At 39.7% G+C, this 26,030-nt stretch overlaps 7 protein-coding genes across 7 annotated transcripts; 2 read left to right on the top strand and 5 right to left on the bottom strand.

The window, feature by feature from the left end:
- Positions 1-845: 845 nt before the first annotated feature.
- LOC108839846 (glyceraldehyde-3-phosphate dehydrogenase GAPCP2, chloroplastic) lies at positions 846-4,124 on the bottom strand. The gene is given in 15 exon segments (XM_018612625.2): positions 846-1,066; positions 1,156-1,245; positions 1,331-1,414; positions 1,507-1,609; positions 1,612-1,648; positions 1,753-1,850; positions 1,960-2,020; positions 2,094-2,240; positions 2,361-2,460; positions 2,603-2,715; positions 2,968-3,068; positions 3,221-3,259; positions 3,346-3,413; positions 3,511-3,581; positions 3,887-4,124. Coding segments are annotated over 15 exon segments (1,260 nt in total). The 5' UTR covers positions 3,980-4,124; the 3' UTR covers positions 846-1,011.
- Positions 4,125-4,396: 272 nt separating this feature from the next.
- Positions 4,397-7,792, top strand: LOC108863235 (uncharacterized). Its single transcript, XM_057008284.1, has 13 exons — positions 4,397-4,611; positions 4,919-5,128; positions 5,210-5,260; positions 5,441-5,571; positions 5,665-5,781; positions 5,890-6,009; positions 6,203-6,264; positions 6,456-6,625; positions 6,733-6,786; positions 6,913-7,022; positions 7,117-7,230; positions 7,352-7,480; positions 7,560-7,792. The coding sequence occupies exons 2-13, from the start codon at positions 4,919-4,921 to the stop codon at positions 7,585-7,587; spliced, it is 1,296 nt and encodes a 431-aa protein (XP_056864264.1). The 5' UTR covers positions 4,397-4,611; the 3' UTR covers positions 7,588-7,792.
- Positions 7,793-7,829: 37 nt separating this feature from the next.
- On the bottom strand, positions 7,830-9,294 carry LOC108863249 (uncharacterized). The gene is given in 2 exon segments (XM_018637621.2): positions 7,830-8,132; positions 8,134-9,294. Coding segments are annotated over 2 exon segments (903 nt in total). The 5' UTR covers positions 8,965-9,294; the 3' UTR covers positions 7,830-8,060.
- Positions 9,295-9,485: 191 nt separating this feature from the next.
- LOC108863226 (uncharacterized) lies at positions 9,486-14,431 on the bottom strand. Its single transcript, XM_018637584.2, has 9 exons — positions 14,255-14,431; positions 11,433-13,975; positions 11,278-11,361; positions 10,986-11,138; positions 10,712-10,875; positions 10,475-10,622; positions 10,272-10,394; positions 10,104-10,191; positions 9,486-9,875 (listed from the first exon to the last, which is right to left on the bottom strand). Exons 2-9 carry the CDS (start codon positions 13,860-13,862, stop codon positions 9,673-9,675), a joined length of 3,393 nt encoding a protein of 1,130 aa, XP_018493086.2. The 5' UTR covers positions 13,863-13,975; positions 14,255-14,431; the 3' UTR covers positions 9,486-9,672.
- Positions 14,432-14,999: 568 nt separating this feature from the next.
- Positions 15,000-17,164, bottom strand: LOC108863240 (F-box/kelch-repeat protein At1g16250-like). The gene is made up of 4 exons (XM_018637610.2): positions 17,016-17,164; positions 16,304-16,885; positions 15,598-16,179; positions 15,000-15,324 (listed from the first exon to the last, which is right to left on the bottom strand). Coding segments are annotated over exons 1-3 (1,161 nt in total). The 5' UTR covers positions 17,018-17,164; the 3' UTR covers positions 15,000-15,324; positions 15,598-15,602.
- Positions 17,165-17,267: 103 nt separating this feature from the next.
- On the top strand, positions 17,268-18,593 carry LOC108863256 (syntaxin-51). The gene is made up of 5 exons (XM_018637628.2): positions 17,268-17,577; positions 17,684-17,892; positions 17,980-18,080; positions 18,158-18,202; positions 18,291-18,593. Exons 1-5 carry the CDS (start codon positions 17,363-17,365, stop codon positions 18,420-18,422), a joined length of 702 nt encoding a protein of 233 aa, XP_018493130.1. The 5' UTR covers positions 17,268-17,362; the 3' UTR covers positions 18,423-18,593.
- Positions 18,594-18,660: 67 nt separating this feature from the next.
- Positions 18,661-20,944, bottom strand: LOC108863264 (probable protein phosphatase 2C 6). Its single transcript, XM_018637641.2, has 5 exons — positions 20,522-20,944; positions 19,878-20,257; positions 19,695-19,807; positions 19,392-19,615; positions 18,661-19,313 (listed from the first exon to the last, which is right to left on the bottom strand). Exons 1-5 carry the CDS (start codon positions 20,774-20,776, stop codon positions 18,819-18,821), a joined length of 1,467 nt encoding a protein of 488 aa, XP_018493143.1. The 5' UTR covers positions 20,777-20,944; the 3' UTR covers positions 18,661-18,818.
- Positions 20,945-26,030: the final 5,086 nt, after the last annotated feature.

The following is a 26,030-nucleotide window of genomic DNA, read 5'->3' as shown; positions in this document are numbered from 1 at the left end:
ATAATAATTTATGTTTAATATCGACACAAAAATGTCAATACTCTTTATCTTTTTTGTTAAAAAAATATTTTAACTAGGAGTTGAATTGGTAAAAAAACAAGCTACAGGTAATAGCCTGCCACTGCGAGGAAAAATAAGAGCATGATGTATCATATAGTTTCACTTTAAATTATGTTGAAAAGCATAGTGCTATAAAGCATAGTGCTATCTTTTTTTGTGCTCTCTGTTTTTTTAAGATAGATATAGGTCACACACGAAATACATTTTGTCTATATTTTTAAGATGTGCACATAATTGGGAACTTCATAGTGAAAATTTTTATGAGAGAGGTGACAAAGTAGGTGGTCATTGGTGATGCAAAAAAGGCTTGGTCCAAAGAACCGACCATATCAACAAGGAGTCCCTAATGCTTTTGCATTACACATTCGCCAAGTTCCTTCATCTGAAAGAAAAAATCAAACACGGCTAAACTAAAGATTTTTTTGGGTTATATGATGATTAAGACTAAAATGATTCATTAATTTTGTCCAGTGCCACATTTGGTTGAGATCAAAGTGGTTTTCCACGATTGCAAAAAAGCTTTTGTCCCCTTCTACCTTTTCCTCCATTTTCTTCTCCAAGTGCGTTTTCTTTCGTGTAATATCCTCCTATTAACAAATTCTCATAAATATCTAAAGCCTTTTTATCTGTTTGTATTAATTAGTGTTTTATTTATTTATTTCTTTCCTAAAGTGGATGTGATGTCACTCTTTCATCACCCTATTTTACTCAGTCCAAAGTTACAGAATTTCAGTTTTTCATCTCATCTCTACAATTATAAATTAACTTTTTCACTACTAGACAAGTTATGGAAGCTAACAAACCCAAGTCTTATTATTAGAATCATATGGTTTCAAAACCCAAGCCGTAAGGTTCATCATTCGAACCCCAACAACGACAAAAGAAAAAACAGCTAGGTACCTAATGCACAGATGGAGAAAATCTTTGGCTTCTGCAAGAAACCGCCATGGTTTAGCGGCTGGCTGCAACTAACGCCATATGCTCTATCAGGTCAAGGACTCGGTTGCTGTAACATTACAAAGCCCGCGATACATTTTTAGTCTTTGCGTATTGACAGATGCCAAATAGGTGGTAATGGAATGAGAGGCTGTTTACCTGTAACCCCATTCGTTGTCATACCAGGACACAAGTTTCATGAAAGACTTGCTTAATCCAATCCCAGCATTAGCATCAAAGATACTTGACCTGAAAATGATCACCACGTTTGAGAACCATAACTAGATTTTGAAATCCGTGATCCGTTCCAAGATTTTTTTGAAGTGTGTGATACCTTGAATCTCCGACAAAATCATTGGAGACCACATCTTCTTCTGTGTACCCCATGATTCCCCTAAGTGGTCCTTCTGAAGCAAACCTACTCAGAGTTTAACATCAAAATAGTGAGATGTTACTACAGTTCCACGTTAAGTTCAGGTAAACGATAATGGTATTGGGAATCAGTCATACTTTATCGCTGCCTTAACATCTTCGTACGATGCATCCTTCTCAAGTCGACAAGTTAAATCCACAACAGAAACATTTGGCGTTGGGACACGGAAAGCCATTCCGTTAGTTTTCCATTGAGTTCTGGAAGAACCTTACCAACAGCCTATTGAGACAGAGCAACAAAAAAAAGGATTAAATATGGTTTCAGCTTGGATTTATATATATATATATATATATATATATATATAACCATGTGATCTTGTGTACCTTTGCTGCGCCGGTTGAGCTAGGAATGATGTTTTGACTGGCGCCACGGCCTCCTCTCCAGTCCTTCATTGATGGACCGTCCACAGTTTTCTGAGTTGCTGAATATGGAAAGAAGATATGAACAAAAGAAAACACAATTTAGTCTTCTCAGGCATTGGTACACAATTTAGTCTTCTCATAACAAGATGATGACCAAGAAACCAGTACCTGTGGTCGCATGAACTGTTGTCATCAAGCCTTCAAGAATTCCAAATTCCTCATGCACCACCTGAAAGATACAGAAGTTAGGGGCCATCGACAACAAGTTATTCACAGGAAAAATAAAGTGCAATGTTACAAACCTTAGCAAGAGGTGCAAGACAATTGGTGGTGCAGCTTGCATTAGAGACTATATCCATGTTAGGTTTGTATGTCCTCTCATTTACTCCAACAACAAACATTGGTGCGTCCGCCGAAGGTGCAGATATGATGACTTTCTTGGCGCCACCCTGCATAGACGATAAAAGGCCAAGTAAATGATAAGCCATTTTAGCAGACGAATATTTAGATTAATCAGAATAATAAAAGGATAAGTAGATTAACAAGTACGTTCAGATGAAACTGTAAACCTTCAAATGTGACGAAGCTTTTGCAAGGGTGGTGAAGACCCCGGAAGATTCAACAACATAATCAGCTCCAAGATCAGCCCACGGGATCTCAGCTGGGTCTCTGTGGAAGGACCAATAAGATGTCAGATACTAGAAAGAGTAAACTTATTACCTTATCAATAGAAAATCATGACAATTAATTCATAATTTGACCATGTCTAGACAGATATATATGACTATGAGTAAACATTTTGACACATTACCTCTTGCTGACAACTTTGATCTCTTTTCCGTTGATCTCCAAAGTGGAATCGTCAATTACATTGATGGTTCCTTTGTAATTTCCATGAGTAGAATCATACTTGAACATGTAAGCCTGCATAAGAGGGGAGAGAATATTTGCACTAAGTTTGATACACAGGTATCCCATGCCACTTTAAATTAATTTCCTTAAAACGATACTGGGATCTAGCAATCGAAAAAGTTACCAAGAGTAAGATACACTAAATGGGATGATACAGAGACAGTTACAAGTAACTCCTCGCTTAATTTGGATTAAACACTAGTCGAAGTAAAATGGCACTCCAAGTTGCATCTACTGCTAGATAAGACAGTAAATCATCATTACCATGTACTTGGCGTCTATGAATGGGTCGTTAACTGCTACAACCTCAATATCATCTCTGAAAGTTGCGATGCGAAGGACCAACCTTCCAATCCGACCAAAACCTGTCCCACACGTAGCAAAGCCTCAAGCATCAGTAAGAAACGAAAAAAAGTAGGGGACCCGAAGTATATCAGAAGAAATGAAATGAAGGCAAATAGCATCGGATGGTGACGTGTTTCAAAATGAAATTCAGCAACGGATTAGAAGAGCATACCATTGATCCCAACCTTTGTCTTGCCACTGCTCCTTGACCCTAAACAAGTCAATCAAACCAACTTAGCAGTAAAGAATGTAGCCTCATATACAGCTACGCAGTTTCAATGAGTTTCGTTTTCTTACTGTGAACAGCAGGAGGTGCTTCTGTAGCTGTCGCCTTGATAGGTTGAACACTTGTCCCATTGCATTTTCTGTACAACAATTGAAGATGAAAAAAACACTTGTGAGAATCTAAATAAAACATCGTGAAAACAGAGTTTGTGACTGAACTGTAAAGATAAAGATGACCTTCTTGAAATCGCAGCACCGGAGAATCTGGACGAGGTCAGGTTGTGACTAAATCCAAGACCTGACGTGACCTAATCGTTCAAGACAAAAATACGAAACCTATAAAAAACCCTCAGTGCTGCTTCCTATCACTGATTCAGATTCTCATCAGCTAACACAAGATAAACGACGAGACGTTCAATTGCAAACGACACGTGAATATCAAGGTACAATAACAGTCACCAAGTTTTACTTTACACTGAAGAAATTGAAAACGAGAGCTAAAGACGAGTGACATCACCTCCTAATCTTACGCAGAACAAAGCGAAACGTAATGCTTAAACATATTAAATCGAGTTAAACACTCGATAGTGGAGAAACGAATCACGCTTTATACCTGAGAATAGTCGTACGACGGAGATGTATAAAGCTCTACACGAGGAGCGGCGGCGGAAGTGGTGGCAGATCTGAGAAGGGAAGAGAAGGCCATTGCTAGGCTACAGGAGAACAAAGAGATCTCGCCGCTAAAACCCCAAAACGCTTCCGCTGTGTGGTTTTTGAGTGTAGCTGTAGACGAATATTCCCATGTAAATATGCCTACGAGTTTTACGACTCTGCAGAGACGATGGTGGCGTGTTCTGATGCGGCACGGCCCATCATAACCAATTGTGCGATGAGAACTAAAGGGCTATGATATCATCGGAAGAACGACAAAGTTAACATTAGGCCCATGATCAGTGGGCCTGCAGTCATATGTGAACAACGTAGCCGTATTAATGACACGGTTGGGGTTAAAGGAAGCCATAAAGCGATGTTAGTCGTTGCCACGTGGCAAAAAGTCCAGCTGGCTCTCCCGCTAAAAATAGCTATACGTTAAAAACGACGTCGAGCTGGTCCAGGCTCCGAAACCGCCAGGTGGCATTCTTCTGCGTTTCGTTCGTCATCATCACACAGTCCCCTCTGTAAGATTGATTTTAATGTTCTGGCTCTCCCGTCAAAAATGGCGAACCGTTGCTTTCTCCCTCGTTCTTATTCTCTGTGTATATCAGTTTGAATCTTCATCTCCTTTTCTCTGCTCCTGTCGTCGACGTTCTCGTCCTTCGCGCTTACGCCTTCGGCAAGGTTTTTTCTATCTTTCTCTCCTCCTTCGTTTCTGCCACGTATTGATTTTCAATGCAGTTTGATTGTTTGCTGAGCAATGTTGACATGATACTTCCTATAGTTTCCTAATTGATTTTACGATTTGAATTTTTTTTTTTTTTGTGAGATCGGTTAGTTCGTCTTCGTGTTTGACGTCTATGCTTGTAGAATTCGATTTTGAATTTTGAAAACATGTTACCTACGGATGATGTAAACGATATGTTTGCGATGTGATTCTTCAATCTTCAAATAGCTTCTGTGATAATTATCTTTCTTTTTTTTTTGGCAGATGCCAATGGAAAGGTCGTACAGCAATGCAAGAATGGCCAATAGTTTCATGTACTGGAATGATTGTGTTGACCCAGATGATTTAGAAGCAATGTGGATGGATCCTGCGGTGAGAGCTGAATGGTTAGAGGTTGGGGAAACTAAAGGGCAGAAGGTTCATCTCTCAAGGGATCCTGATGGTCAGCCTTATCTGACTCAGACTGAGATGAAAGTAATCTGTTTTTCTAAATATTGTTGTATGTTTGGTTGAACTTAGTATGGTTTACATAAAGCATATTCCTTGTTACTGCAGGCTGTTGCTGATATTACTGTCCGGAGACATTTTGATTCAATACTGGATCCGGTATGCTTCCTTTTCATCTGTCACTGAGTGTTTCATATTTCCACTCTTGGTCTTTAATCATGTCACGGATCATGTTTTCAAAGTGAAAAACTATTACTTTTGAGCTTTGTTTTAGCTGCTCTTGAGATCGGTTATTCCCTTTCTGATCTGAGAGTTTTGCATTTCCCTCTTCATCTGCAGGAAATGATATGCGCAATTGCGGAGCTTGAAAGTGACCGGAAGCCTCTCATTATGCGGTACAACAAAAAGACCAAGGAAACTGGCTTAGGGATGTTACAAGTTTTTGCAAAGACAGCAGAGTGGTTGGCTGGGTACGTTATCAGTTTTAGTTTCAGGTCCTGTCCAAGATCTTAAGCTTTCTTTAAGGAATCTTATGTTCTGGTATTGGTCAAATTTTATTGCAGAGGACAAGGTTATCAGGAATATAATGTGGATGAAAATCCTGATCTTCTTCACAAGCCATTTATAAATGTATATTTTGGGGCGGCTTACCTGAAATGGTTGACAGACTATCAGAATAAGTACGATACGTTGGCCCTAATTTGATATCGCTAGCTTTACAGTTTCAATGACAAAAAGCTATATTTCTCTTGGAACTAGTTAAATTTTTGAAAACTTCTCATGTGCAGTCAGAGAAGTGAAGAGTTTGTTGTAAGAGCATATAATGGAGGGACAAAAAAGGCGACTCACAAATCTACACTGCCATATTGGAAAAGATACCTTGTAGTGAAAGAGGCTCTCCCTTCAAGGTTTGTTGTTTCTGTTCTCTGATTGTTCTGTCTACCTTGTTTCTGCTGTCACATTTTATGCATGGTTGCCAAGAAAAGGTTTTGTTTTGCAGTGTCCTTTCATATTGTCATTTTTTGTTGTAATAGTTGCACCAAGAAGATAGAAAAGCAAAGCTTCGGTACTAAACCTGCAGTCTGTTAATTGTTATTGCAGAAAACATGTCGATGCTGGTCCTTCAAGCTTTCATCCTACTAATCCCACTTCACCAGGCTCAAGTAATGTCTTAGTATTTGTATATTGCTGTATCAATAACACGCTCATTTCAAGCATTTTATGATCTCCATAAATCTTAGGAGTAGCATGGCACAGTGTGTTAATGCTTTAGCTGCATATGCACGCAGATTTGGAGAACCTCATTTGTGTGTTTGATATTATGAACTTATAATGCACTCTCTGAACTTGACAGACACCAACTTCACATACTGGGACTCTAGAGCTTCCCCTGAAGATATGGAAGATATGTGGAATCATCCCGAAGTATGTAAAGAGTGGACAAAATCCAAAGAAGAAAGGGGAAAGGTTCGTTTCTCACAAGATAGTGAAAAGAGGCCTTACCTTTCTCGAGGGGAAATGAAGGTACTGTCTTTTTACTGAACAGTTACGACATATACTTCCTTGAGCAACTAGGCATAGTTCTCACCATATTGCTTAAAAGAGTAATATGCTATCATTTTTCTTTCTAGGCTGTTGCAGAGATTATCGTTTCAGAGTACTTCAGCACAAAAGGAATTAAAGTTGTGAGCATATCTGTTAACCATCACCTGCTTTACTATATTGCAACAGCAAGACAACTTCTTAGTGGACATATAATTTTGTTATTCATATGCCAACTCTGAAAGATAATTTCCATTTCACTGATGCAGCCTCTTGTTTGCGCTGTTGCTGATACTGTGAGCATGAGGTTTGTGAACGGTACTGGGAAGAAGGTGGGAATTCTCGGAGTGGACTACAATACTGCTGCCTGGTTAAACACGTAAGTTTGCAACACAACTTCATTTCTCTCTATAGTCACAATAAATTGTCTAATAAAACTTCAAATCTAAATGTGTCTGTTTCCTGGAATGAAGGGAGCTTGGATACCGAGCATACAGAGTCGATTCAGCAGACGATCTAACCAAACCATTTGTTTCTATGTACTTCGGCGTAGCCTATTTGGTTTGGTTATCCGAGTACGAAGGACGGTAAGCCTCCCACTCCAAAAAAAATCCCTACTTAGTACTCCTGATTATCCGAGTCAAACAATATCAATCCGAGTCAGTGGAGACAATACATTTATATTTGTTCAAACGACTTGGGACGCAGGGAAAGGAGTAATCAGTTCATTATCCAAGCTTATATCAAAGGTCCTGAGCACGTCGATCTTGAGGCATCATCATGTCCACTCTGGCTCAAGTTCGAACAAGCTCTGAGTTACTATGAGGAGCCCAAGAGGTAATCAATGTTCACAACCTCAGTGGTTTTCTAGATAGAAACAAAAATAATCTGAATTTGTTTGTTCTTTGTTCACCAGGGATCAGGGAGGCTGCATTATCCTATGAGACCACCGTCTAATACATACACATATGATGAAAGATTAAGGGTGTATAGCCTGGATTTGCGTTTGGCACTCAACATTTCTTTTCTGCTGTTTCGTTGCTTATATTTTTTTCGTCCTTTCTAATTCTTTGTCCTTGATTGTTTTGTATGTGAATGACTGATTAACATTTAACAGCGTTATATATATCAAACGAATGACTGGCTAAAGGGCAAGAAACAATCTTTGATACCTCATAATAACAGAGACCAAAACCTCTTTACCATATGTATAACAAGTAAACGTATGTAGTCGTTTCTGGATACGACAAGGGTTTTTGTTTGGGGTGCAAACTATGAAGGAGCTATCATTTTAACAAGCAAAACTAGTACTAGTCTGGTTTACAATAGAGTAACATTGGTTCATGATTTTGGCAACCATTAGTGCAAAATGTATGAACAAGGTTGTCCAACAAACCGCAAAGCACTCTCTGCTAAGCTACTGATGATATGGTTGTCTTTCAGTCGATAGGAAGCTTACCACTTTCCCGTCGGGGGCCCTCAAAAGACATTTTGAGTATATTTTTCCACTTGTCCTTGAGGTCACTAGGAGCCCGATCTTCGTGAAACACATCCCGACCAAACTCCAAGATCTTGCGCCATGGAATATTCCTGACGCCAGGGAATTTCTGCACACCAACCTTAAGCATCTCTTCTTCCGCCTGCGTCCAAAGCACTCTTTTACGTTTTCTCTGCTCGGGAACATGGAGTGCTGCAGTTCCATTCGTTGGAGGAGGAGGGACTGTTCGAAAAGGCTGTGCTTCTATTGGCTGGTGGATGACCAAAGCCAACTCTTGAACATTGTCCGTAGAGATACGATGATGATGCTCTATTTGTTCATCCTCTTCTTCTTCTTGCTCATTGAAGGCCAAGTCAACCTCATCTCCATCTTCAGAAACGTGATTCTGAGACTGAGGAGTTTCGGCAGCGACTTCTTCCCTTCTCTGATCCATCTCCATCGCCATGAATTTCTCGTACGATTCATCATCGCATTCTCTTCTTCGACCTTGTGAAGCATTTACATTCTCACTAACATCCAAATCAACAACTACTCTAGACTTGTCAATCCCCACCGAAAGCTTATCTCTTAGCTTCAACGACTTGAGAACAACACGCTTGTACCAACAGTAGGGACAAAAGAAATTACCGAACTCATCAAAGTCAGGCTCGTCACATGTACAGCTTTGATGAATTGATATGAGACATCCCTCTCCGTGACATACTAACACCCAATCGTCTTTTCCATCGCACACGCAACACGTATTATCATCCTTCTTTTCACTTTCTGGATTTTCTTCCGAAATTCGAACTCTCTTCTTATTGACATTGACGACACTAGCCATACCTGTTTTTGTTTTTTTTTCCTTCCAATCAAATCAAAGACGACTCTCCTCCGCCTTAGGGGAGGATGAGATGCAAGAGAAGAGATCGAGAGATTGGTCTCAGATGTTTTCTTGGTTTCAAATAGGGTTTGTCAGGGCTTGAGAAAATCGTCTAGAGCAATGCGAGAAGGTTAAGTTTGGTTTATGATTGGTCAGATTCTTATGTTGTTAACCGATTTAGAGATGATGAAAACCCCAATCTTGTATATCCGGTTTAATGTTCAGGTTCGGCTAAACCGGATTTGAACTCCCTTAGTTTACCGTCGACAAACTCGCCGGCTTCACTTTTCTTTTGGTCCAAAGAGAATGGAGGAGGAAGCCGAGACGTTTTGGGGGCTTGCGCAAACCGGTAGTGGTAAAACGGCGGCGTTTGCTTTACCGATACTTAACCGTCTCGCTGAAGATCCTTATGGAGTGTTTGAGCTTGTGATGACACTAGTAAAATACTAGTGTTCTTTTCCACATTAGTAAGGAAAATAATGTGAGATAAAACAACTTTTGACTGTTGATACAAAATACTCAAACCAATTTTATTACGTAAACATGTTCATGGTTTTGGTAAATGAAAAAAAAAATGAGAAAGGGAAAGGGAAAGGAGAAAAGGGTCAACAAATATCTTCCTCCTGACCCCAAAACATTGAAAAGAGTATACAGATTAAAGACTCTGTTCTACTTTGAAGCCTTATTGTGAGCTGGCGGTTTGGACTGGTTTGAAGTTGCAGCAGTTGTCATCACACGTAACCTACGAGCTATCTCCGTGAAGGATGGCCGTGCCGTAGGATTAGGCGCCCAGCACTCCTCCATTAGTATTCTCCAGTCAGAGTCACAGTAAGTTGGTATCGTTGGCCTCAGTGTGTTGTTCACTATCCCACCTGCACTTGACCGTAGAGTAGTTAGGCATAGTCATGTCCAAGACCCATAAAAGACGATCAGACAAGATATACATATAAAGGTTCATTTCTTCCACATTGGAAAAACAACAACAGAGTCCAGAAGAACATAACCTGATGACAACCTCAGTATCATTGAGAATCATTCATAGCATAGCCCAAACCGAACCAAAACATTAATCTTATCAAACAGTATTTTCCCATACGCACCTATTATAGCACCATAGTGCATATTAGCATATGGTTCCTCTCCAGTTAGAATCTCCCACAAGACTATACCAAAAGAGAAGACATCCACCTGCATGTAAACAAGTAATAACTCAGAGTGGTTTCGTTTCTATTCTTCTTACTCAATATGGAACATATTTATATTTTTACCTTCTCTGAAACTTTGCTGCTGCTACCATTTAGAAGCTCTGGTGCCATCCATGGAAGGGTTCCACGTACACCACCAGATACTAATGTATTTCGTTTAATTTTCGACAAACCGAAATCACCAACCTAAATTAAAAACAAGCGAAGAGTATAAGAGACACAATCTGATGATGTTCAAAGAGACATCATATGAATGAAGCTTTTACCTTGCAGATTGGGCGAGAAGGATCTTTGAGGTTTACAAGTAAGTTGTCACATTTCAAATCGAAGTGAACAATGTTTTTGGCGTGCAAATACTCCATTCCAAATGCAGCATCCATGGCAATGATTAGTCTCTTACGACGATCCAGGTGTCTGAAAACAGACATAACAAGAAAAGTAAAGAATCAATTAACCGGTCGTCAGAAAGGAAAATGGAGAAACGTTATAAGAGACATTTGTACCTATCTTTCCTGATTAGAACATGTCTCAGAGAGCCATCAACCATGTACTCTGTTACAGTAGCCAATGTTCCACCAGGTCCGTCTTTTACAACACCATATAATGCAACCACATTCGGATGATGAAGCTTTGATAGAATTTCAGCTTCTCCCCAGAATTCACCAGCCTAGGAAATAGAAAAAGAAAAGAAAAAGGATATTGATATGTCATTCTGTAATCATTTTTAACATATGCTCAAGGAAAAAATATGCAATATAAAAATGCAGAAAGACTCACTAATCTCTCTTGTTCAGAAGATCGACCAGAAAAGCAACTCTTCTTTATCCTCTTGATGGCAACATCTGATCCTCTCCATTTCCCATGATACACTGTACCGAAAGTGCCAGAACCAAGTTCCTTTAGCTCCTCGAGATCATCATTCATAATGATCTAAACACACAAACAAGACGAAAAGAAAAATTAGACCAAGATTGTAACCAGATAATTAATTTGATGTCTGATTCTTTATAACATGTCCAAAAAACTGCAAAGTTCTACCAGGTATAAGATTTTTTTTAGTCCATCATACCTGCAACCCATTTGTGTCATAATCTGCCATAGGCGAACCAAGTGGAGGAAGCGCAGCATTCCTTGATTCTGTCTTTTCATCATCCTACAAGTATTCATTCTCCTCATTAGTACATTCTTTGTTATGGAATCGTGTAATCAAATCTGTCATATTACCTCATGTTCACCATCCGGAGTCCTTAGATTCTCAACCATAGCACCAAACTCCTCACTCTCTGTGACCTTCATCTGTGCATCCTCGTCAGTGCCAGCAACGTAATCATAATCTTGACCTACATTCAGCTGAGGATCCACACTGTTCTCTGTTGCAACGCCATCTCTTGTCAATGGATGCAACTTGGCATTCACTCCGCTATCTTCCATGTCAGATGGAAAGCCTGGGGGAACATCTCTTTCACTGTCGAACTGTTCCTCCGCCAGTTTCCGAAAATAAGACCAGTTTTTAGGATCATGGTTCTCTACATTCAAACTAACACCCGCACCATCATGCTGATACGCGTTGACGCCTGGTGTCATTCCCTCCTCAGAGAGCGCCTTTGCAAATATTTCAGAGAGGAAGTCTTGAGGGAACCGATCATTGATGTCGATTAGAACACTTGAAGGAGCTCGGTTTTCAGGGATTGCATGATTAGTGGACGTGTCTGAATGTGAATCTTCAGCCTCGATACCTCCTCCACCATTGACCCCAACCTTCTCAGAGGTCGTTTCATTAACAATATGTGAATCTTCATGAGATTTACCCTCTCCTTGCTTTGCTGGATCTTGCTGTCCAGTGATAGCTTGTGAATGAGACATTAAGAACTGAGAGTCATCAGACTTGGACAGACGGTTTAGCATTTCCAACTGTTCACGAGGTATCCTCTCTGAACCATACACCCTCCGCATGGGCGGTAACGGTGGTTCCGGGTAATCAAGATCGATTAAGTTAGACTCAGAGTCAGTCTGAGCAAGACCACCACATGTACCACTCGATGTTGAAAGCTGATCATCCTCACCAGACACAGGAACCTGCTCAGGAGGAACAACAACAGTATCACGGGGCTTCATCACAGGATTGTTCTGCTGCCGCGGGTCTCTTCTTGGTGGCAACATATGCGAAGCATTCTGGCTAGGTACAGTTGGAGAAACTGGTGCCTCCCGAACTACGCAGTGATTATTATCCGCTTGAGGAGGAGGAGTGTTCTGGCGATTTTCAGGCTCTACATTCTCACCAACTCTCATCTCAGGTGTTATGTTCAGCTCTCCTGTATGAACTGCTGCGTTTTGCTGTGTGGTGATTCCAGGGTGATGGTTTGGCTGCTGCCCTCCTTGGAAAGGCATGGAAATAGAACCGGGTCCGTAATGCATTGGAAACTGCTGACTTTCATAATACTGTGGGTACATTCCATAGGAGCTGGTGGAAATAGATTGTGGATACTGAAGAGTAGAACCTGGTAGAATAGATTGAGGATACTGAAGAGATGGATTAGGAGGAATGACCTGTGCATACTGAAGCGTAGAGTTCGGCGGAACAGCTTGATGCTGAAACTGATACGCAGCATTGAGTGGTGGAATAGATTGAGGAGGATACTGCAGCATTGAGCTTTGTGGTGGTGGTGCAGAGTCAGAATACTGCATAGAGGATTGTTGTTGTTGGAGATCAATCCCCGGAGGGGAAACACCGTTGATGATGCCCCCCTCAGTGTTGTTCCTAACATCCAGCTCACCCAAACTGTTTGCAGAAAGGCTGTCCAGTCTATTGAGAGTCGAGTTGCTTCTCGATCCAATGTCCATATCGTTTACAGCCACAACGTACTGAAACTCGGAGTCAGCATCGCTTTGACTCACACCCAAAAGAGAACCGTCCAAATCACCGACGGAGAAGAGAAACATTCTAAGCTTCTGCGAACCGCCGCGGTTCTCCATCTCGTTATACTCCTCCATCATGTTCTGTAGATCCTCCTCGCACGACACAGACACCAAGGCGTCGAGATCTTCGCCAGGAAGCTGGTACTTGACAACATGAGTCCGGTAGTATATCTCAAGAACCTTTTGCCTGAGCTCATGCCAGGATATGTCCTTCCGTATGGAGATAATGTGCGTCTCACCTCCAACGTATCTAAGCTTAGAATCTCCCGGACGCGGGAGTATTCTCCCACCGAAGCTACAGAGGATTTTAACCTTAGCCGTTAAACTACCCGAGGCTGACGACGAAGATGGATACCCGTGGAAGTCTCCTAAGCTTCTATCTTGACATAACAAAGCCTCTGGTGCTGACTGGATATGCCCAAGCGGATAGTTGTTCGCTCTCTCGTACTCCCTCATCCCGTTTCCCACCATGTCACCAGCTGCATTGGGGTTTGCAGACCGTTGAGAAATCACTCGATCTCGAAGAAACTCGAGAGAGAACTCTTCTCCTGTTTGTATGGAGTAGTGAAGCCCCGGCCTAACATCTGAAGCATTCAAATTTGGAGGCAGGAGATTGGGATTGGCACTGGTCAAAACTGTTTGTTCAGGTGTAATAAATGCTTGAGGGACAGAGTCATTCACATATCCAGGTTCCATACCCTGTTGCTGGAACGGATGCTGTGGTCTGTTTCTTTCCATCACAACAACAAACAAGCAAGAATCCGACAAATTAGTCTAAATGGCAAGAACCTGACATACTGAAACCACCACTAGAACTTCTTCAGAGATTGCAGAACCTCGCAGATAATTAACTGCAATTTAGACACAAAAAAGAAGATAAAGTTAGAAGCTTTGAATCCTACAATGGTAAGAACAGTAACCCAGAGGAGTCTTCAGACATAATCGATTGTGAAATGAATAGTTTTTGACAAGAAAACTCCAAAAGCATGCTTTTTGATTTCTAAAAATGGAAACTTTTCAACAGCAAACTCTCACCGAATAATCAAAAACCTCAAATAGAAAACCCGCAGGCCATAGTAAATTAACATGAAAGAGAGAGAAAAAAAACAAGAAATGTAGAGCTTCTTGACCTGTGCGGTGAGCAGGTGTAAGAAGGATTGTGAGAGGTAGCTATAATCCAAAAACATCTTCTCTGTGCTCAAATCTCAGGATGAATACATCAAAAACCCTAACATCTTCTTCTTCTTTTTGTTTTTGTTTTCTCTGGCTTCCTCTTTAGTTTGTCCTCGTTTCTCTCAAGGGATTGGATACATATATTAAAATATTAATTAAAAAGAAATACCAAATTGTCAGGACTTTTTGTAATGGAAAAATCCAAAATCTTTAGTGTGTAAGTAAGATTTATACAACTTTTAACTCCGTCTGACTCGGTTTCTAAAACCAGAAGAAGAAAAGTGAACCGTCCATCTTTCAGAAGGTGGGAAAAAAATAGACGGTTACGATGATAGAATAAGATGTGGTGGAGTCTTGGAATCAAATCCCGTCGCTTATGTTATACGGTTTTGCATTAAATGGGACTCTCAACTTCATCAGATCCTATATTCATAAGCAACGTGCGGTTACTTTCTTTTAATATCATTTTCATTACAACCGATTCTCTACTTTCTTTTTTTTTTTTTTTTGCTAAAAAAATTCTCTACTTTCTTTATACGTAATGTTATTCTTTTCCCCTCTAGGATCCTGTCAAGTTCTGTTTTCTGAATAATGTATTTCATATGAATATGCAGTTTGTAATAATCCTAACAACATGTACCGTGTAGGGGTTGTATTCAGAATTTATGATGAGTACACCTATGTGCAGCAGAAAAAGACGCATAACAAAATATATGAAGCTTACTAAACCCCCTCTCAATACACTGCATGTGAGTGATGTCAGTAATTTGCTTGAATATAACACTTGTAACCATCTTGCAGCGATCATCTCAAATCATTAACATACTCAAAGTCACTTCAGAATCAAACTGTTATGTCTTTTTTAACCCAGAACATAAAATGCATTATTGGTATAGGTTGCCTTCACTGATAACTAGTTTCCTTTAAACAAAAGCATCCACGCACAGGTAACTTATATCCTTTGACAAGTAATGGAACCAAGTTCTTGCTCAACAAAGGAAACACCACAAAGACACTCCATGACCCGCTACAGCACACAGAAGAATTATGAAAGGGTGTTAGTAACCTTTTCGAGATGCAACGATGACAGACTGCAAAGTAAATGGCTATAAACAAATGTGAAATGCTAATATGAACAGAACACAACTCTTATTATTTATATATACACAAGCCAAGCAAGACTCGGCAGGAGAAATGAAGAGGCAAGTTACTTGTAAGTAAAAAGACTAAAGAAGATATTAATGACACAACATAAGGATAGATTGTAATAATTTGTGCAACCATAGAGAGAATATATCACCTCGGTTAAGGTGGAGATGATTCTTCCAAGGATACACAACCAATAATAAGCCCACCGGCTGGAATGCACATAGGTTTGGTCTCTCTCCAGTTCAGGGGCCTATCTAAAGGGTTACATACCATCATGACAGACGATCTCACAATCTGAAATCTCGCCGCATCTAATTTTATACGGACATGGCCTCCTATAACACAAAGCTCATCCCTTAGAGCTGCAAACCCGAATCCTACCACCGGTGACGACTCTCCCGGATGATTAGGAACAACAACACAAGGAACTGAGCCAACACTATACCATTCTCCTTCATATGTATCCCTAGTCTGGATCACATTTCCTCCCAGTCCCGAGTCTACAATCGTGTACGGTCGATCATCTTTCATCACCTGAACCGTATAATTCATGAGGCTAGGCCAGTTATCAACCACAGTGGACCAACTCATCTCTAGTGGATTGAAGACTCCAGAAGAAATTTGCTCTGCGATTCCCACCTGATCACTCATCACATGAAAGGACCCTTTGTACGATAACCCTAACCCCGAGGAGTTCATTTGTGGTCTAGGCACTGCTGGTAACTCCTCCCACCTGCATTATTACTGTTACGTCAGACCCTAGTTTGATAGTTTCTCTACTTCAAAGTTGTATCTATCTATCTCTTACCCAAAGGTATATTAAAAAAAAAGAGTGTATCATGGAGGGAAAAAAATACCTATCAGCGACAGGATCATAAACCTCAGCAGATGAACTATCGACGAGATTTGATAAACGTGAATATGCACTGCGACCACCAGCAACATAAACCTTGCCAGAGACAGCAGCACAAGCAAAGTGAGCCCTCGGGGTTCTCATACTAGCAACCCTTTTCCACTCTTTCTTAAACGGATCAAACCGCACCACGTCTCCAGTGACAACAGTCTTCTCACGAGGAGACGACGACGACACATAGCAACCCCCGATGACAAGAAGACAGCTCGAAACACAAACATACTCAAAACCATGATGGTCCCAGCCATCTTGAACAGCTATGTTCCTAGGCAATGGATGCCACCGATCAGCATCAGGGTCATAAGCAACCCATCGGTTCTTAAGACCTTGAGTAAGAACAAACAACCAGCTCCCCGACCATCCGTTTCTAGCTTTATAGCACGAGTAATCCTCACTGCGAACTAAATCTCTCCAACCTTTGGAGACACACTCGAGCGTTCCGTGATAGCCGTGAGAAAGCTTCGCTATGCATCTCAAAGCCAAGTCATCAGGCAAACCCGGGATAATAGACTGTTCTATGGTCTCCCTGAAAACATAACCATCTGGCTTATATTAGTTTTTATCACATACAGACGCTTGGTTAAAGATCGCATAATAAAATGTAAAAGGATCTAACTTTAACAGTGTTACAGACTAATTAGAGAGCTTAAGCTTACATGATTCGATCGATCCCCTCTTGCTCGAACTTGCTTTAGAACACCCACCAACCGTTACCCTTAAAGTCCACCAACTTTATACCCCAAGAGACAGAGAAAGAACTAGACAAGAATAGTTTCAATTATTTGGTCCTTCATTTATATATCGTTTCTGCTTTCACCCACTTAACTTTTATAAATAGTTATTAACCCCTTCTCGCATTCTAACATCATCAACAGAAAACGCTGTCGTTTCATTTCAGCTACGGATAAAAAAGATCTCTTCTTCCCACAGTTCGATCTCGTTTTCCTCCGAATCACGGTGGCTCTGCGAGTACCAAAAGGTGTGATCTGTGTACTCAGGTGAAATGGCGTCTTCGTCGGATTCATGGATGAGAGAATACAACGAAGCTTTAAAACTCGCTGAAGACATAAACGGAATGATCTCAGAAAGGAACAAATCTTCCTTAACAGGGCCCGATGCTCAGCGCCGCGCTTCAGCTATACGAAGAAAGATCACAATCTTCGGAACCCGTTTAGAGTCTCTCCAGTCTCTTCTCGCCAAAATCCATGGAAAGCCCATGTAAGAAAGCCATTAAAGCTCTAAACTTTGACACTTTTAATGTCAAAAGTGTTGATATTTGACCTTGTTGAGTTTGGATCATACTTACTTTACTTTTGTCACACAGCTCAGAGAAGGAGATGAACCGACGCAAGGATATGATTGGGAATTTGAGATCGCAGGCGAATCAGATGGCCAATGCTTTGAACATGTCCAACTTTGCTAATAGAGACAGCTTGCTTGGGTCGTCAGAGATTAAGGCGGATGATACTATGAGTAGAGTTGCTAGCATGGATAACCAAGGGATTGTTGGGTTTCAGCGACAGGTTATGAGAGGTAAAAGCTGTGTTTTATTTTACATTTGTTTTTGTTGGTTTAGTTCTGTACTAATTTGTTTTTTTTTTTTGGGTGGGGGGGAGATAGAACAAGATGAAGGACTTGAGAAGTTGGAGGAAACAGTGATGAGTACTAAACACATTGCTTTAGCTGTCAATGAGGAGCTTGGTTTGCAGACAAGGCTTATCGTATGTTGTTTGTTTTGTTTTTTGAGTGCTCTGATTTGGATTTCATTGTTGTAACAAAAGCTGGGTTGTGTATGCAGGATGACTTAGACTACCATGTGGATGTCACTGACTCTCGCTTACGGGTATTCCTTTCTAAGAATTTATTTTGGTGAGTTATAACCTTTAGTGTTAGCCATTGATGTATTCTGTTTGTTGTTTCTTGTTTTACAGAGAGTGCAAAAGAACCTTGCTGTCATGAACAAGAATATGAGGAGTGGCTGTTCTTGCATGTCAATGCTCTTGTCAGTGCTTGGAATCGTTGGTCTTGCTGTTGTAATATGGCTGCTCGTTAAGTATTTGTAATAATCCCAAACGTCAGATAAACTTATAAGTTTCTTATCTTAGTTAACTTTGCCGGCTCTGTGTGGAATGGTCTCGGTATATCTACTGATTCCACATTTGTGCTTTTCGTTTTCTCTTCTGTTGTGAGAACCTTAAATAAAGTATATATATATATTATGTGTTCAGTTTTCACGGTTGTTTGTTGTCATCATAAATATCAAAGAGCTTGTAAGCAAGTAAAACGCAGACATAAAACGTATATCTAAAAGACATCTTCCAACGAATAAACTCTGTCTGTGACATTTGCTAACACTGATTTTAATGTCATCATTGGAAAAGAAAAAACCAATCATGAAATGAAAATCAGTGATTGTTTGTTTGTTTGTCTGATCACTTCTCTGAGTGTTGCATGCATACTCACAACCATTTTCTCCAGCTACCTGATCTTAGCTCGCCAGACAAGAACCTAGGAATGCTCAAGAGACTGTTGACTCTTGTCAAGCCTTCCAACGCCGACCACTCTTCATCATCCTTGACAGATATGCATTCGGCAAGTGTTGTCTTCTTGGACTCAATCCTCTCGCACGTTTTTTCTTCCTTAATATCTAAAACAGGTACAATCTCTGCTGAAGCCTCTTCTTTCTTCTCACCATCTTTGCTTGATGTGAAAGTGACACTCTCTATAGACTCTTTGCGCGAATGAACAACGGTTTCAGAAACTTCCATGGATGCTTCCGCCGAGGAATCTTCGAGAAAGAGACATACTACAGCGCAGTCATCGTTCTTGGAAGTAGGATACTTGAGCCTCCATGCTCGAACAGCTGTGCATACTAAAGCACGAGCTGCAGTGTTTCGACTAGGAGCTGAAGCCACAATGTCAACAGCTTCTTTGTTCGACAAAACATCCCACACCTATACAATCAATCACACAAAACAGATTCAGCTACTACATAGGTTCTGAAACCACAAGAAGAAAGAAGAAGAATGTACCCCGTCAGTGGCTAGAATAATGAACTGATCTCTTTCAGTGAGACGGCGGTAGTTGATATCCGGAACAGAGATTAGACCGTAATCTTTAAGACAGAAGTCACCAAAAGCTCGAGCCATTGCCAGACCAGGTGAATCACTGTTTGGTAACCACACACGTGCAACCTCAGGCTCATCTTGTAAGGCAAACACTCTACCTTTACATTTCTGGATTCTTGCAGATTCACCTGACGGTCATAGAGAAGAAAAGTTAAGTCCATGTTTCTAAGATGATCACCTGTGAAGGGAAGAGATTTATATGTATACTTGGCAAGTCTGGTTTTAAGTCTATGGTTAACTGTACAGCCATGAGAGCATTGTCTTGGTCTCTTGTCGCAAGAACAGCCCTCGAGTCACCAATATTCCCCACCACCAGATCCCTTACCCTATAAACCAAGAGAAGTTAAATCATCTACAGAGTCAATGAGAGAGTATAAGTAAACCGGTGACTGGACTTTCACCTGTTTGATGACTGTAACAGAAGTTGTTCCGCTGCAGAAACAGTTGATGGTTGGATGCATTTTTAACTCTTTATCCATCTGTTGACAAGTCTTGAGCAACGCTCGTTTCAGCGGGAGATACATATGAGGAAGTGGTAGCTTATCGTCTTTCTCACTTGGATGTAACTCAAACCGTTGCTCTTCTTCTTCTTCTTCTATGCAAGTTGCAGAGTTGAGGACGCTCGTGGAGTCCATCTCTGAAGTCTTTTTCAATTGGGTTGATAAAGTGAAAGGTAACATGTCTCGGACTCTCTTTGCAACCATATGACCAAACGGACCATGTCCATCGAATACACCGCATAGCACTGTATCGCTTCTTGAACAGAAATTCTGAAATTGGAAAAAAAAAATGAAAAGAGGTTCATGCAGTAACTAAGGTCGCTTCTAAAACCTTCAAAACAACAGAGAACATAAATAGCAACAACAAGAGTACTTATAACTGCAACAACACATGAGAATCAATAGCTTTCTTCAAACGATGAACCATATAAGAAAACTTCAAATAGTATCAAAAAGGGATGTTGCATTTCATCATAATGAAACAAAAACCCTAAAAAGTGAAACTCTTTTTCCTCAAGAAGGAGAGACACAAACCTCCCAGACAAGCATGGCGTCTTGGTTAGTTCCTTTGCTGCCTTGTTGTGTATAAAGACAAGCACTTTCAGTTGAACCATTGCCAACAAGCCGACCCACCAACTGCTCAGCCTCATTGATTTCACCGCCGCTAGTCAAATCTTTCTCCCTCTGCAGCCGCCCGGAGGCTTGTCTCTCCACCGTAGTAGTGGCGGCGCTTGTTGTCTCAGTTTCATTCCTCGAGGCCTTATTAACTCTCGAACTACACAGACCCATTTGAAAACAGAGAGAACCAGGAATCTATTAGAGAGTGAGCGAGAAGAGAGACAAAGTTCACATCTTTATGAAACCGTAGAAAGCAATCAAAACCTCGTAAGCTGTTTTGACGATTCTCTGTTGGAAAAGAGACGCCAAAAACTTGTACAGAGACCAGAGCACAAAGTTTTACTAACTCCACTTCCGTTAAGACTATTCAATAAAGCATAAAGTTGACATTTTGTTATAATATTCATCGTGGATGGACCATAACCAAGTACTTAACCAAGTACTAGACAAGTCCAACAAGTACAAGAGGAAGTCCAAGGAGGTTTACATCCGGTTTACATCGGTTCATCTACAAACCGGACCGAGATCAGGAGACTCAGTCAACCTTGGAGTTATCACCATGACCAAGTCTTCTCTATGACATCAATGTAGTCAATGTAATCAATGTGTAGATTTTATTCCTTGTAAAGCATTTGTAAACCCTTGTATCAAACCACTATATATTGTGGTGTTGGCTAATGAGAAATACACACAACATTCCTCACAAATCACTCTCCACATTCTCTTTAGTTTATAATACGTTATCAGCACGAATGTGCTCTCCACCTGAGAAGTTTCTCTCCACCGGAGCTCTCTTTTCCGGCCAGAAAATCTTATATCCAGGCGCAACTTTAAACCGCTGTATCTCTCAAACCCTGTGGAGCCAGACGACGATCTACCTATCAATCTGAAACCCAAGACGAGAATAATCCGTGGCCGAAGACGGCTTGTCGATCCGATCTCTGACGCGTCGGCAATCGCATATACAATCGGCGCCGCCGACTCATGGTGTTTCCGGCCAGCTCTTCCACCTCTCTCTCAACCAGTTCATCCGTGGATCAGCTCTCTCTCATGGTGGTCCATTCAGATTCTTGTGGTGTAAAATGGTAAACTAATCTATCCATAAAATCTAAGAACACCATTATATCTGAAAAGAAATCTAGGATCTATATGAATCCATAATATTAATCTTGTTTCTATGATCCATTGATCCATAAGAAACTTGATTCCGAATTATGTTGAATCCATAAAAGTTATAATTCTCTAAAGGTTCTAAGTATCTCAAAAACAAATTAAAATATCTAAAGATCTATATGAATCTTGATTATAAAATTCTTATAAAATAAAATGTGAAATCCTAAATCCCCTTCTTGGTATGTAAGCCATTAATCGGCTCTACCTTTCTCCTATATGATCCGGCCTTAAATCCGGATTTGTCTAAAGGATTGAAACCAATAATCAAACCTTTGTTTATTCGCATCACCAGCTGTTCTAGCAGGTTGTATAAGTCGTTTATCAATACCATCAAAACCCTTAAACCTCTTGCTTGGTTTTCAACCAGCAAAATCGAAAATCCAAAGATCAAAACCTTGAATCCAGTCAACCAAAATAAAATCGAAATTAAAACCCATCATTGCATATCTTTGACTGTCATTGTTTGCTTTGCTTTGATTTTTATAAATGCATATTTGATTTTAATTAATTGCATATCTTTGACTGAAAATAACATATAGTCTTGTTTATATTGATATGTCATAAAATAAAGTCTGTCTTGAAATCATTTGATCATATAGGTTGATAATTGAACCAACCTTGAATAGATTTCATATCATACTGAATATTGATCACATAAGTTGATAGTTAATCTTGATCTTTTACCATGCTTGAAACTGATGATTAAATTATATAGTAATCTTGTTGCATTCTTGATAGCATCAGTTTAGTAAAATTTTGAATCATCTTGAATCATCTTGAACCAACTTTGAATGCATTTGTCATATTGTTTAAAATCTGACCATGCATAATTGTCATATTGCTAAGACTGAATTTACGTTTGCATTTCATTGACAATCCTGATAATAGTTCATATAAATTAAATTGGTTCATATTGCTTACATCTAAATGGTTCACACTGCTTGCATATAATTAGACCAAATCGGTTTTCATCTAAACTTAGCATGTTTGCTTTGATTGAAATTATAATCCTGTTTTAATCCGATCAAACATGGATAAGTAAGTTGTTAGATCATTCCCATATCATGAACTGATCATTTTCCATGCATCTTCTTGTCATATAGTTTTATTAAGATTTAAGCATGCTTGCTTTTATTAAAATATAAACCTTCCTTGAAACCAATTGATTGAAAATATAATTGAATTTGGTTTAGACATTTGCTGAAAATTATAAATTTTCTTGTCTTGGTTTACCCGGTAAAGTGGGGAAGGAATCGGTTATTATTTTATGATCTTTGAAAACCAAATATCCTCATGAATTAAGAATCACATTTATATTGGTCCAATGCTTAGCACAGAACATCCGATTAGTTCTTGAGCCATGCATTTATCATTCGACCATTGTGATTGACTTTCATCCATATTGCTTCATCTCATTTAAAATGATGATTGATCCTTATTCAAATCCTAAAGGGCCTTAATACCCTATATATATATAATCAATCCAGATATGAATTATAATTAAAAGGATCACTAGATGCAGTGATCAATTGATCATTGTCATACTAGAAATGCTTAAAGCAAATAGATTATATGATTTGGGGGGAAGCATTATTGAAAATCATATACATTTGCTTGCATAAATTCTTGATGCTTGAAAGCAAAGCTAAATATTCAGATGTTGAAAATCATCTTGAAATCTAAATCTTGGTGACTGTATCTAAATTTCTCACTTTTGAGATAGATACAAGACGATTTTCTTAATCATACGCCATCACCTTACTGAAAGTCTCAATGATCAATATCTCACTATTGAGAATCCTCTGGACCTTTGGATAAAAACTGAAATCCAGATATGATCACCATATAATAGTACTCTTACCAAAGGCCCTATATGATTTGAGGGACCTAAAGACCCAAGACTATAAGTCTGTGGATGAGTATAACTCGGCTCTATTCATGATAGTCTCAAAGATTGAAACTGTGTGGAGAGACTATCACATATGCTGACATGTTAGAGAATAAATTCTCTACATTCCACAAGCAATGTTTTGCTTCAGCAATAATACCGAGAAAAGGGTTCCTCAACATATGCAAATTTAATCTCTTGATTGTTGCTTGCTAAGCAAAACAATGAGGTACTCATGAGGAATAGTGAGATGAGGCCTCCTGGATTTTAAGGCATTGCCTAAGGCATATACGGCCACAGAGCCATATGAAAGAGTCAAACCATGGCCATATGAAAGGCCATGGAAAGGGTGTGCGTGGATATCACCCACAGTCACAGCATTAGTCGAGGCCGAGGCCAAGGTTATCAACCTAGCCGTGGGTATAAGTCCGTGGGAACAAGTCCGAGTTTAAAAACCCAGGCCTCGACCAAACCTGCTTATCATCAGTATGGGATGAATAATCATTGGGCCAACCGATGTAAAAACTCCCAAACACCTTATTGAACTCTACCAGGAGAGCATAAAGGGATAAAACCCTATGACCCATTGGGTCCATCTAGATTGTGCGAATAATTTCGACCATAAGAATGATGATCAACTTGAATACGAGACTTCATATTGCCTTAATAAAGGCCAATTAGATTTCGACATCATTTTACTTTGTCTTTGTTCTCTATAGTGGACCAAGCCACATTAATTTAAGAGACAAAAGATATTTTTCAAGGTCATGGCTAGTCCAACCTGATGATGCTTAAAAGCACACATCTAAAAATCTCTGATGCATTACATTCCACATAAATCAAAGTGGAATTTATCAAAGTTTCAAAGACATTTATATGAATGTTCTGCATATTGAAACTATGGGCAAAGGAAAGAAAGAATTCCTTATGATTTATGAAAATGTCCAAGGCCAAAGGAAAGTCCTAGAGACTATACCTACTATATCTATAGGCCTTCTTTGAGCCAAGATAAATATGATTGTGGGTTAATACCCCAAATCACTTTCCAAAGAGTTCAGAGAAGCCGTTATAAGTATGGCACGACACGCTCGGCCATCTAGGCTCTATTATGATGCATAAAATACTCCTGAACTCAACTGGACATTCCTTGAAAGAAAGGAAAAGAAGTCCGACCAAGGCTTTGCCTAAAAGGCACTATATTCACCCTGTAAGACCCATTGAATTAAGAAGAAAATATGGTTTCCAATAATGGGCAAAAAGAATAAGAGTACCTAAAATCGCCTACATGGTCGAGACTACATTTACTATTGATCTAATGATCAATATGATAATAGGCAAATAGCCAGGGCAATCATAATCATGTTTGATTAACCCACGAAAATTATCACTTAGATGGCATTATCATACTTAGCCATCTGAATTATGATGCAAAGATTTAAAAAGGGCACAAAAGCTATCCCATAAGATCTCACGTTTGTGCAATATATATCTATGCACAAGGGAATTTATTGTCCCAAGCACTACGAATTAGAGTATGTTCATGAGGGGGAGTGAGGACAAATCCCATGATACATGACCATACTAAAATTCGTGAAACATGGTCCACAACCATATTTCATATTGGTTGAATTTATGATATTATGACCATTACCTATAAGGTTCAAAATCTAAAAGTCCATATGCTTGGGGACATCATGAGTTATATAAGATTAACTTGCATCAGGCCATAGATATTATATCAGGCCATATAAGTGATAATTAACTTGCATCATTCCCACCTCAGACTAATACGGGTCATGAGTCCAGACATATATCATATTAAGATATTATGAATAAATCCACCACAAATATATGTGCCATCTAAGATCATATTATCTTAGAATCTCATAAGGAGGATTGGGAATATATGTTGGATATATATTATGAATATACTTTCTCCATAAGTTTAAAAGAAACCTTGAGCCAAAATGGGTGATTTAATCATAGGCCAAGGAACAAGGATTACATAAAATTTATGAATCCCAATATCCAACATTGAAAGGAGAGAAGTAGTAAGCTGGTAAAGAATGGTATCAACCATCATTGTCTTGGCAAAGATCCTCGGACTAGAAAAGATTTATAGACGTCCATATGCTACAATGATAGCAAAATAAAATGCCAGACACATTGACACGAGAAAGAATGACTATGTCATCCCAGCTTAGCACCACACGGTTTTGATGTCTTAAAGACACAACCAAGTTGCTACTGAGTCTATGACACCCTAAAGCGTGGTAGACCGAATATATGTTCCAAAAGGAACCTCGGAAATTAAATAAAGGTGCAAAAGAAACCGAGGTCATAGACTTTCCAGACAAGGCCAAA

This window comes from Raphanus sativus, chromosome 1 (genome assembly GCF_000801105.2).
Source record: "Raphanus sativus cultivar WK10039 chromosome 1, ASM80110v3, whole genome shotgun sequence".
Lineage (NCBI taxonomy): Eukaryota > Viridiplantae > Streptophyta > Magnoliopsida > Brassicales > Brassicaceae > Raphanus > Raphanus sativus.
Note: the sequence above shows the minus strand (reverse complement) of the source record. Positions and strands in the feature narration are given on the sequence as shown.

What these genes read in the sequence shown, in the direction of transcription:
- LOC108863226 (XM_018637584.2), bottom strand. Translation starts at nt 13,862, where the DNA reads ATGGAAAGAAACAGACCACAGCATCCGTTCCAGCAACAGGGTATGGAA. An exon ending in GTTCTAATCAGGAAAGATAG is followed by an intron (nt 10,623 to 10,711) that starts GTACAAATGTCT and finishes GTCTGTTTTCAG; the next exon opens with ACACCTGGATCGTCGTAAGA. An exon ending in GCACTATGGTGCTATAATAG is followed by an intron (nt 9,876 to 10,103) that starts GTGCGTATGGGA and finishes GGTCAAGTGCAG; the next exon opens with GTGGGATAGTGAACAACACA.
- LOC108863235 (XM_057008284.1), top strand. Translation starts at nt 4,919, where the DNA reads ATGCCAATGGAAAGGTCGTACAGCAATGCAAGAATGGCCAATAGTTTC. An exon ending in ACAGCAGAGTGGTTGGCTGG is followed by an intron (nt 5,572 to 5,664) that starts GTACGTTATCAG and finishes ATTTTATTGCAG; the next exon opens with AGGACAAGGTTATCAGGAAT. An exon ending in TTTCTCGAGGGGAAATGAAG is followed by an intron (nt 6,626 to 6,732) that starts GTACTGTCTTTT and finishes TTTTCTTTCTAG; the next exon opens with GCTGTTGCAGAGATTATCGT.
- LOC108863240 (XM_018637610.2), bottom strand. An exon ending in TATGATCCTGTCGCTGATAG is followed by an intron (nt 16,180 to 16,303) that starts GTATTTTTTTCC and finishes GTAATAATGCAG; the next exon opens with GTGGGAGGAGTTACCAGCAG.
- LOC108863264 (XM_018637641.2), bottom strand. Translation starts at nt 20,776, where the DNA reads ATGGGTCTGTGTAGTTCGAGAGTTAATAAGGCCTCGAGGAATGAAACT. An exon ending in ATCAAACAGGTGAAAGTCCA is followed by an intron (nt 19,808 to 19,877) that starts GTCACCGGTTTA and finishes TTATAGGGTAAG; the next exon opens with GGATCTGGTGGTGGGGAATA. An exon ending in CTTAAAACCAGACTTGCCAA is followed by an intron (nt 19,616 to 19,694) that starts GTATACATATAA and finishes TATGACCGTCAG; the next exon opens with GTGAATCTGCAAGAATCCAG.
- LOC108863256 (XM_018637628.2), top strand. Translation starts at nt 17,363, where the DNA reads ATGGCGTCTTCGTCGGATTCATGGATGAGAGAATACAACGAAGCTTTA. An exon ending in TCAGCGACAGGTTATGAGAG is followed by an intron (nt 17,893 to 17,979) that starts GTAAAAGCTGTG and finishes GGGGGGAGATAG; the next exon opens with AACAAGATGAAGGACTTGAG. An exon ending in TCACTGACTCTCGCTTACGG is followed by an intron (nt 18,203 to 18,290) that starts GTATTCCTTTCT and finishes CTTGTTTTACAG; the next exon opens with AGAGTGCAAAAGAACCTTGC.